Source organism: Podarcis erhardii (assembly GCF_964252035.2).
Source record: "Podarcis erhardii genome assembly, chromosome: Z".
Lineage (NCBI taxonomy): Eukaryota > Metazoa > Chordata > Lepidosauria > Squamata > Lacertidae > Podarcis > Podarcis erhardii.
Genome location: NC_138504.1, coordinates 35661412 through 35672937, shown reverse-complemented (window position 1 = coordinate 35672937; position 11526 = coordinate 35661412). Strand labels below are relative to the sequence as shown.

Here is an 11526-nt window from a genome sequence, read left to right as displayed (position 1 = left end):
TTTGCTAATACAAATTACTGTAAATAAGATGGGGAGAGAGCGAGAGAGAGCGCGATTTAAGCACACAGGTTGCTTATGAGGAGGCATGCAAGGGAAGAGACCTATCTCCTTTCATTTAAGAATGACATAGAAAATCTATTTTCATTTCAAAGAATGTTTGGTACATGACCCACACTGTGAGCTTCCTCATGTTTGTTTGAAAGTAAATCTGTGTGCAGCAGGGATTGCTCCCATGCAAGTCTGTGATCCTTATCCAATCTACCTGGGAGTAAGTCCCATTGACTTCAATATGGCTCATTTCTGAGTAAGATCCAAGTGTGGGGAGCCTTTGGCTCTCCAGATGTTGCTGGACTAAAATTCCTATCAGTTCCAGCAAGCATGGCCAGTGGATGATGGGAGCTGGAGTTCAGCAATATCTGGAGGGCCAAGGGTTCCTCACATCTGGTCTACCATATCTGAACGCATTCCATGGGGCTTACTTACTGCCAGGTAGAGAAGAGGGAGAAATTTGAAGCAGTTATGTGCTTGAAAGCCTCATAAACTTGAAAGCCTTGTTATTTCTTGCTAGCTAGAGTAAGATGGGTTCATAAATAACCTTGGTGCTCTGGAAGTAAAGGATGTGGGGTGGGGGTGGGGGTGGGGGTGGGGGTGGGGAGAACTGAACTCAATTCACATTTAAAGGTGAACCTACCTAATTCACACTTTCTGAAACAATACATAAACTGAAAAGCAGCCATCCTTTGAAATTCACACTTCTCAGAATTTTGCAATGCAATTCTCTAGCCAAGTAGTGTGTACAAAAATTCACATACAAGGATACAGAATGCAGATAAACACACCTGTTAGGAAAAATAAACATACAAAATACATTTTACTAGGGAGCACTGCTTTACAAAAGCTGTTTACTGTATATTGGAACTGCATTAAAAAAGTGTGTTGCGGAAAATTCATGTTAAAATGATGAACACTCATGAGAACTTAAAATATATTTTTTTTGCAAAAACTGAGCAGGAAATGTGAAAAACTGAATTTAAGATTGAAAAATTGAGTGGGGGCAGGAGAGATGGATTGGTATATTCACCACTACCCCTGTATGCCTGGAAGGATGGATTAGGATTGCAACCTCAGTCATCAGTGAACCCGATCCAGAGATGTGCAAAAGGACAGATGGTCAGATCTAGATACCCAGAGGACGGATACCATCAGGTTTCTTTCAGTATGATAAATATTTATTCTTGCAGTGTTGACAGGACAATATCCAAACGAAAGAATATGTATGGAAATAAAATATCCACTTAAAATGAAGACTAGAGCCACAGTAGTTAGAGAATATGGAAGGTCCCAAGTTCTGTTCTGAATGACATCACCTGGTAGGGCTAGGAAAGCCACTGCCAGTCAGTGTAGACAACACTGAGCAAGATAGACCAATGGTCTGATTCAGTGAAAGAAAACTATCCCATCTTTGGTAAATTGAATGGGGGGAGTTTGAGAAGATGCTGTATTTATCAGCAACTGCTAATCTTGGTGTTCCAGTGGAGGGTGAATAAGGTGCTGCCCCACTGACCTCATTCTGCCCTCAGCTGGCCCTCACCGGCCTGCCTCCTTGCTTACAACCAATATAGGAGGCGACACAGCCCATCAGCTTCCTCCTCCTCCTCAGTCTCAATGTAAGAAGAGCCTGCTGGATCAGGCCAATGGGCCACTAGTCCAGAATCCTCTTCTCGCAACAACCAACTAGAAGCCCTCATGAGAAGCCCATAAGCAGGACCTGAGCCCAAGCCCTCTCCCCCCTGTAGATTCCAGCAACTGGTGTTCAGTAGTATTGCTGCCTCCAGCTGTTGAGGCACAGCAAGGATATCCTGGCTGGTAGCCTTTTGAAAGCCCTCTCCTCCATCAATTTGTCCGATCTATTTTAAAACCATCCAAGATGGTGGCCACCACTGCCTTTTGTGGGAACAAGTTCCATAGTTTTAACTCTGTGCTACTTGAAGAAGTACATGTTGTGTGTTGCCCTCATAGAATTCCACAGGGAGAATGGAAGCAAAACCAGAATTGATTGAATCTGTTTGTCATTGGGGTCTGCCTCTATGTACTGTTCCTCTCCTTAACCTGTTCTGCAAGACCCAATTGAATTACCACCTTTTACATGGAAGCCTCAATGAGGATGGTCTTCCTTGCTCACTGGACCAATGGCGGCCACCAATAGGGCAATTGCATGTATGTGAACTTGTGGCCCTCCAGATGTTGAACTACAACTCCCATCACCCCTGGCTGTTAGCTGTGCTTGCTTGGGCTGATGGGAGATGCAGCTTAGCAATTTCTGGAAGGCCAGAGGTTATTTCTGGAAGGCCAGAGGTCCGCAGTTCTGGGGCCATCACTGAGAAAGCCAACCTAACCAATCTTAACCGTAGGCAGCCAAGGAGGACCCCCCCCCCAAAGTAGATCTTAGCATATGCACCAGGATTGATCTGGTGAAGGCAATCTACAAAATATAGAGGCTACAGCCTGCTTAAGGGATTTTTGGCTCTGCTTTATCAGGGCTTGTGTTCATAAAAATACTGGAGAAAGCTCATTGCAGGCACTGATACTGGAAGAACTTCACAACGAAAGAGATGGGGATTTTAAACATAGAGCTAAATATAGTTGTAATTTCCAGAACATCAGGAGAAAGTGTAGAGAGGGCTGTAAGAAATGTGGGTGGTGCTGATGGTAGCTCAGAATGATTCTGGTAAGGATGAGCCACGTCACCAGCAGTTAGGTGCAGGAGTAAACATTAATGGAAATATATGGTTCTGTAAAAGCGAAACCATCCACAGTTGGTTCTGGATGCCAAGTTCTCTCTCCCCCCCCCCCGACTTTCCTGCAGCTCTTAGTGCTGGGTGGGGGTGGCAGAGATAAAGAGATGAAAAATCGATTGCTCGATTTGGTAACATTTCAAGCACTTAAAATACTTATTCCCTGACACCAGACTGCTTATGAAAAACTCGGCTCCATGAGGCGCCATTCTTAATGGCCGGCCCAGTTCTGAGGGCCTAGCGAAAGTAGGTTGCCCCACCCACTCGATATTTAAAGGGGGGGGAGTGGGAGGACTAGGGCTGCATGAAAGCCAGTTTCCATAATTCATATTATGGACATTTCCACTAGGGAGCTGCTATCTCATGTGTACTTACAGATACATTTAAGAAAATGCATCCTCCCCAGCTTCTCTCCCTTGGACCATTTATGAGTCTCGGGTTGGACGAGCCGCAATGCTCCTGTCTTCAATTAAAGGACACCTTTGGGTTCATTATCACACAATTGCTCCCTGAGAAACCTACCAAATGCTCTTTTGGCAGCGAGCTTGGAAGATGAATTAGGAGGAAGTCTTCTCCGTAATGTCCTCCTCCTCCCCCCTTATTCCCCATCATCAGCATTTATACCTCCTCTTCCCTGTTGCATACCAACCGTCCGTCCATCCGCCGCGCCCCCCCCCCGGCTTTTCTTCTCTTCTGCCCAAGTGGCTATTACCATTCCCATCTTTCAATATGTGCCTCTCGATTCTCTGGAGGTGTATTGAAGAGATGCCATACCCAACCCCTCCTTTCTTCCGGCTTTCAACTGGGGCCCCGAGTTGCCACTTTTGCAGATGGGGTCGTGTGTGTGTGTTTTTAAAAAGAGTGAGTGAACAGATGCCAGGCTGGTTGGGGAGGTAAATGGGTGGGGCGGGGGGGGGGGGGAGAGAGAGAAGAAGATGAAGCTTGATAGTGGGTTTCATTCTTTTCTTTCATAAAGTCAGGGTATGACCTAATCTGGGTTGGGAAACCAGTTGAAAAGTTTCTCTAATCCCCAAAAAGAAAAAGGGACACATTCAATCTAGATTGACAGAAGGGGGGGGGGATTTTTTTTGGGGGGGAGGATAAATAAGGGGACAGACATGCACACACACATGCACACACACCAACATATATAATTTTATTTGTATGCCTCCTTTCCATAGGTCAAAGCATGCTCAAGGTGGCTTACGACATGAACAGAACATATTACATGATAAGAAAAGCAGTCATAAACAATAAATAAAACATCAAAAAACAAACAAAAACAAACAAACACACAACCAAATCCATATTCTCTCTCTCTCTCTCTCTCTCTCTCTCTCTCTCCCTCACACACACACACACACACACACACACACAGCTACTAAGAGGGGTAATGATACAATTATCTTCAGGAAAGGAGTTTTATGCCAAGAACTCGGGGGGAATACAGAAGCATTTTGCACCGTAATCTGAGCCACAACCAACCCATGGAGGAAGACTTGTTGGGTTCAATAGGGTTTACTTGCAGGTAAGTGGGGCCAGAATTGCAGACCTGAAATTAGGAGGGTTCTGACTGGGAAAGGAGGGGGAGAAATGAGAGTGGTAGGCAGAAAAAAATGCCACCTTGTTCCCCAAGTTTGAGTTGCAGAGAAGAGAAGCAGGAAATCATCTGAGTTTTTTTTGCTTATAACATGCCTCCTTTTAGCGAGATGCTTCCTTGCTCTGGGGCTGTTCCATAACCACCTTACTTTGGGGAGGGAAAGGAGAGACCACCTTTGCAGCTCTGCGGTTGCAAGAGAACCTAGGTGTGAAATTTCAGCACAGTTCACAAAGAATGAAAGGTTTGATTGGGAGCTAACAGCACTATAATATAGCCTTTAAAAAAGCTAGTCACACACACAAACCCACAAAAAAAGATAAAATAGAGAGGATGGGGAGGAGTATTTTTTTTTTAAATGCTGCTTCTACATGACATCTTTTTTTCCAGGTAATGGAGCAGTGATAAAAAACAGACTTTTAATACTTAACCCACAAGTTTCCTTGTGGATTTGCTTTATTATAGAGAGAGTGTAAAATGCAACTGTCAGTCAAATAAAAAGAACAATTTTTCATTTGTTTAAAACACATCATGCTCAATATTATCCAATTGCATTTACCTATAGTTAGACATTTCAAGCATTATAAAGAAATCAGGGAGGGGGAAGGATCCTAGAACAATAACTTCAGTACAGTTCAAAACGGAATGTCCCGCAGGTCAATTAAAAATGTCAAGAAAAAATAGCTTTACTTCCCGTTATTATTATTTTTTTCTCCTTTAAAAATACACTGTTATCTGTACAAGAAAACACTACAAGTAAACATTGGAAACCATAATATCCCTTTTATTAAATCAAAAAAGTATTCAGCGGCATACCTGGGGTTAATACTAGATTTATTTTTTTTATTATTTCTCTAGGTAAAATTTCGACAAATATTAAGATAAGAAAATACTTATAAATGAACAAAAAAAATTGAGGGGTAGGGGAAAGCAAACACACACACACCCTGGAATTAAAAAATAGTTACTACTATTTTATATGACTTAATGTTCCACAGTGTTTGTTAAAAGTACTAATAATAGCAGTTTTATCTTAATATTAAAAATAAGAGTATTTATTTCTGAAATAGACAAAAAGTATTTTGTTTTTGTGTGTTTTTTGTTTTAGACAAAGCTTGGAGGTCTTAGATACGCAGATGCAACCAGAAAATGGAGAACATGGAAAGCAGAATAAAATTGCTAAAAAAAAATTAAACACATCTTTTTATATTACCCCTTTAGATCTCTAAAAATTATACAGCCCCCCCTACAAAAATTCCCCCCTTGATAACCAGCCTGACAGCAAACAGTAACTGTCTTGATAAAAGAATTCACACAATTAATTACAATAACATACCATAGTTCAGTTTCTTTTCTTTCTTTTCTTAAAAATGCAATAAAATAAAAAAGAGCCAAGATACAAGAAATTAGAAGTCATATATTTAATGAATTTACATATTTAAGAATATTTAAATACTGTTTTTCAAAAATTTCTTTCTTTTTTTAATTTGTTACATATCACCTAAGACTTCCAAGCCTTTTTTTGTTACAACAGAAAAGATTTAAACAAGGTGGAAGAAAGGGGGGTGGAATACACACAATAAGAGGTGGGGGGACGGGGACTAAAAACACTTGTTGAAATGTCACAGCTCTGGGGTAAGATTCGATGATGGTTATTCTCTGGCTTCTCCCCCCAACCCCAAAAAAGGACCCTGGAGTTTCACTTATTTTCTTACTCTCTCTCTTCTTTTCCTTATAAATTTGGAAAACAAACAAAAAAGCCTCCCCAAAATAATTAACATTTCCCCCCAAACAGATTACCCAGCAAAGTCCATAAAGTTAAGTACATTACTAATTGTTCCTGATTCTTAGAAAAAAGTTCAGTGTAGATTATCCTAACAACTAGTGTTTCACCAAAAAAACCAAAGCAAGATTTCTTCATCAAAATGGTGCAAATCTAGAAACCCTCTGTTACAAAAAGGTTTGTTTCCACAATGATTCCGAGAGAGCAAGAGAGAGAAAAGGGGGGGCAGGGAGGGGAAAATAACAAACAAAGAAGAGTCAAGGATGTTGTTCTACTGCTCCTGCAAAGGGGGAGAAGGGGGGAGGGAAGAGAGAGACAAAATGAAAAACCACTGTTAAGAAAGAAAACTTTCAAGAACATTTTAGAACACAAGAACCACCTTGCTGGATCAGACTGGGAAGGCACACCTAGATTAGAGGTGGCTAACCTGTGTGGATTTCCAGATGTTGCTGGGCTGCAATTCCCACCTGCTCCAGTGAGCATGGTCGGTGCTCAGGTGTGATGGGAACGAGTCTTGCAACAGTTAGAAGGCCACAGGGTCACCCTTCCCTGATCTGAGAAACAGCTTCCCTGCTGCATGCAAGAGGTGGAAGGATGCCTCTGTCTGTTAGAGTCATTATTTTGGGGGAATGGCAGCAGCTCCCAGCCCTACGTGGAGATGCCAGTGGGCATCGGACCTGGGAACTTGTACATACTATCTGAGAGCCAACTATCTGATTTATAGAAGACACCTGAAGGCAGCTCTGTAACGGGGAGTTTTAAATGTTTGATGCTTTAGTATGTTTCAACATATGCTGTGAGCCGCACAGAGTGGGTGGTTTATAAATTAAATTAAAATAAATAAAATAAAATAAAAATTCAAAGTAGATGCTCTACTACTGAGTTACAGCCCCTTGGAGTGGGGGCTATAAGGCAGGGGAGTGGGCAAGAGCACCTCCTCTTCTCCAGTTAGCAGACATCTACCACTGGCCTCTGCACAGAAATGTAGGGGGTGGCAATTCTCAAGTATTCCATGCTACCTCACACCACCTTAAAAAGCTAAAGTGTACGAGCAAAGTGTGACTTCAATTTCAATTCAGAAGAGGAGTACAAACAAACCTCAGCTCTCAGAAAATTTGGGAAAACAGAAAACCAGCTGCTTGCCAGCAGGGTGCCCATTATTTGGAAACACAAGCTACACTATTAACAGTTCTGGCCTTTGCTTTCACCAGGTCCAGAAGAGGCTAAGCCAAGTTTGGAAAACTTCACGTAAGAAGAGCCAGCTGAATGAGGCTAATGGTCCTTCTAGTCTAGCCTCTCGTTCTCTCAGTGGTCACATGGATGCCTGTGGGAAACAGGATTTGAGCACAAGCCCTCTCACCTCCTGCAGCTTCCAGAAACTGGTATTCGGAAGTGCCACTGCTTCTGTGGAGGCAGAGCATAACCATCATGGCAAGTAGCCATCGATAGCCCCTCTCCTCCACGAATTTGCCCAATCCTCTTTTAAAGCCATCCAGGTTGGTGGCCATCACTGCCCCCTGTGGGAGTGAGTTCCACAGTTTCACTATGCCCTGTGTGAAGAAGTCCCTTCCTTTCATCTGTCCTGAACCTTCCAAAGTTCAGCTCCACTGGCTGTCCATGAGTTCCAGCGTTATGAGAGAGGGGGGAAAAACCTAAGTTTCAAGTTTAAACAAAGTTAAACTTTGGTAAACTAGGTTTGGAAAGCAGTCACCCCTTCCAGAAAACCAGGCAGAAAATGTTTCAAAAACTGGGAGGTGATTCTTTGGGAGCAGGCAGTTGCTGATATGTCACAAGCGATCTTGTAAGATACACAACACTGGTTGTTTCTGTGAAATTATTTCATGACTAAACAATGCAAGGAAACAGCTATCAGGAAGAAGGGTGTAGATACAGCAGAGAGAAGCGAGACCCACCTGGTTGTGGGCCTGGCCTTGCCCTAATGTCTGCCCATAATAAGCAGCCTGCTGTCTGTAATACTCTGCCCAGGCCATCGTGTAGTCAGGCTGGGAGCTGGCTTGAGACACAGCAGTGGCAGCGTGACCTGGAGGGATAGGAGGTGGAGAAAGAACAACAAAGAGTCAAACGTCAGAGGAAGCAAGTAAGAAAATACTCAAATGCACCCACCAAACCCTGATCCCTCCCCTTTCCAAATACAGGACCCAGGGCAGGCATCCTTTAATCATTATTAGTCCCCCCCCCCAACAACCCTCAGGGTTAAGATCCCAAACATGCACAGTAAGCATGTCCTCAGCCCAGAACCTTGGAGAGCTACTGACAGTGTCTGACTCAGAGAACAACCGCTTCTTATATTCCTACTTAAATCAGACTCACGAGGACTAGAATCTTTATTTTTAGGAGAAAGGCTACAACACTGTGGTAGAGCATCTGTTTTGCAATACAGAAGGTTCTAGGTTTAATCCACAATGACTCAGGCCCCAAATACCTGGAAGATTACCTCCATACTATACAGAATCTTTCTTGGTTGCTAAGACTGGTTGCAAGAGAAATGATGAGAGCAGAGAAACCCCTTACACATTGCATTCATAGACCTGATGAAGGCCTTTGACCTAGTCAACCAAAGAGACTCTTCACATAGCTTAACAAGACAGGATGTCCACCTAACCTCCACAAGATCACTGTGTCCTTCAACAAAAAACGGGTGCAGCACCATCCAGAACTCCAGCTCATCCTCCAGTGACTTCCCTATAAAGAGTGGTTTGAAGCAGGGCTGTGCTCTCAACCCCAACTCCCTTTGACATATTCTTCTTCTTGTTACTCTCACATGACTTCAGTTCAAATGCAGACAGTGTGTACATCCACTCAAGGAGCAATGGGGGTTTGTTCACCCCGGGAAGTCTCTGTGCCAAGACAAAAGTGTCTTGAGATGTTGTTTGCAGATGATGAAGCCTTGACAGCGCACTCTTGAGGAAACTACAGAAACCACCTACCATTTTGCCTGAGTCTGCAGGGAGTTCGGCCTCACCATCAGCCTAGTGAACACCAACATTTTGGGTCAGGATGTCATCAGCACTGGCGACCACACACTTGAGGTGGTAGATGGTTTTGTCTACCTGGGCTACCTGGGCTCCACCATAACCAGCAACCTCTCCACTGATGCTGAGCTAAACAAGTGTATTGGCAAGGCAGCTACAGCAATGCCTTGCCTCTCCAAAGGGATATGGGAGAATATGATGCTAACGTCCAATACCAAGATGAAGGTCCACCAAACTTACACATTGAGCTTTATGGTAGTGAGACATGGGCAGCTTACACCTGCCAGAAGTGTAGCTTCAATGCCTTCCACATGCACTACATCAGGAAGGCTTGGAGGATCACATGTCCAGCAGAGTCTCAAAAGAATATGTGCTCTTCTAGGCAGGCTCCCAAAGGATGCGCTGTACAAGGAGCTGGCATTAGGCACTAGGTCTGTTGGCAGACCAAGTGTGTTACAAAGATGTCTGCAAATGTGAACTGAAAGGCTGACAACATCAACCCTGCCATGTGGTAATCCCTTGCAGACAACCACAGTGCCTGGAGACAGTCAGGTCATGCATTAGTAGCAGTGACCAGAGGAGGATTGACTACTGGGAGGAGTGTAGAGAGAAGAAACGCCATGGTGCATCTGCAGCAGCACAACCAGACGCATTCATCTGCCCCAGCTGCAACAAAACATGTCTCTTCCGTTTTGGTTTCTACAGCCACAGAAGGAGCTGCAACTCTCCAACAGTTTGACTTCACCCCCAAAGGAGCACTCCTTCATTGTCCTTCATTGAGGTAGACCGGGTGCCAACAAGAATGTTGTAGATGTACTTCTTCATCCTGGGTTTTGACACTTGAGAGGTATATTTTTGGAACCCAGCTTATTTCTGTAGTGGCAAGGTGCTTTAAAGTGCTTTTAATTCTGTGTTTTAATTCTTGTAACCCACCCTGGGACCTTAGGGTGAAGGGTGGGTAAATTGGTAATAACAACAGTCCACCTGTCCCTGTAACCTGTAACCCTGTGAGGAAGGCTAGGCTGAGAGGTAGCGACTGGCCCGTAGTCACCTAGTGAGCTTCATGGCCAAGTGGGTATTTGAACCCTGGTCTCTCCCAGGTCCTAGTTCAACACTCTTAATTACTGCAACACCCGCCCCCAACCCAACTCATTTTCACTCACTCTGTTTCTTGTAATAGTCCTCCCACGCCTTGCTGTAGTCTGGTTGGCTGTTCTGCTGTTGGCTCTGTTGACCTGTACAAGACACCAAGGAGAGAGGAGAAAAGGAGAAGAAAGAATAATGGGTGGGAGGTGCAGAGAACAGTGCTTCTTACACTTGGGGGGTGTTATTGGGTTGTTGTTTTTATTTTGATTATGTATTTTGTGGTTTTATATTTTGATTTTATTCTGTGAACCACCCTGAGACCTCCGACTATAGGGTGGTATATAAATTAAATAAATAAATAAATAAATAATAACACCACAACACACACAACACTAGCCCTGCATGATAGGCAATTAGGCCCCCAAAGTAGCTCATGGTGGAGAGTGTACTTCTTCCAAGCATATAATACCAGGAGTTCTCTACCACAACCTGCCCTAGTTTGCTAGTAATGCTAAGCTATACCATAGCTAAGCATCCAGCTTTTTGAAGAGGGATTAGACAAATTCATAGAGCATAAAGCTATCTGCTTTAACCACTGAATTATGAACCTTCCTCTAAAAAAGCAAACCAAGGTTTTAGTCTTCGTAGTTCTGAATAAAGGGCTGAATTAAACAGGAGCACAGGAAGCTGGCTGTTAATGTCTGGCCATTGGTTCATCTAGAGCAGCATTGTGTACAGACTGGCAGTGGCTCTCTGGAATTTCAGACAAGCATATTTCCTAGACTCACCTGGAGATTGAACTTGGAACCTTTTGCATGCAAATGATGAGCTCAAATGCTGAGCTGCAACCTGACTACATGCCCAGAACAGGGTTTATGGAGAAGGCTTCCCTCTAAAGAGCTGGCATTCTAGATTTTTAATGGAAAGTGGGCAATAAAAACTAATAGCACCTTCTGACCACCTAACTACCCCCCCCCAATCCTGTTGCAATGGGAAGTTTTTGTAGCAAGGGTGGTTGTGTGGTGGGGGAAGAGGAGGACAGTGATGTGCAGGGAAGCAAAGTCCTAACTTGAAGAGTGTTGAGGGCAGTTAAAAAGGACTTGACCAAAGCATTCTCTTCCAAGGAGAACGACATAGAGTCTGCAGCAAGGTTGATGGGACACCGTGTTCCATGGCAAAGTGTTTTCACCCCACCTAATTTACTGAAGGTGGGGAAATTAAAATCTAGAGGACATGTGGGGGAGGGCTGTGGGGAGGAGAAGGTGCCCCCTC

General features: G+C 43.7%; 1 protein-coding gene across 6 annotated transcripts in view; it reads right to left on the bottom strand.

Annotated features, from left to right (window-relative positions):
• Window positions 1–4809: 4809 nt before the first annotated feature.
• The window catches only part of FUBP3 (far upstream element binding protein 3), a 60623-nt gene continuing 53906 nt past the window's right edge, over window positions 4810–11526 (bottom strand). For all 6 annotated transcript variants that reach the window (XM_081847124.1, XM_081847126.1, XM_081847121.1 and 3 more), the window contains 3 exons: window positions 10332–10403; window positions 8089–8216; window positions 4810–6455 (listed from right to left, as the gene is read on the bottom strand). In XM_081847124.1, the coding sequence (XP_081703250.1) occupies window positions 6447–6455; window positions 8089–8216; window positions 10332–10403 (209 nt within the window). In that variant the 3' untranslated portion in view covers window positions 4810–6446. The remainder of the gene's footprint in view (window positions 6456–8088; window positions 8217–10331; window positions 10404–11526) is intronic.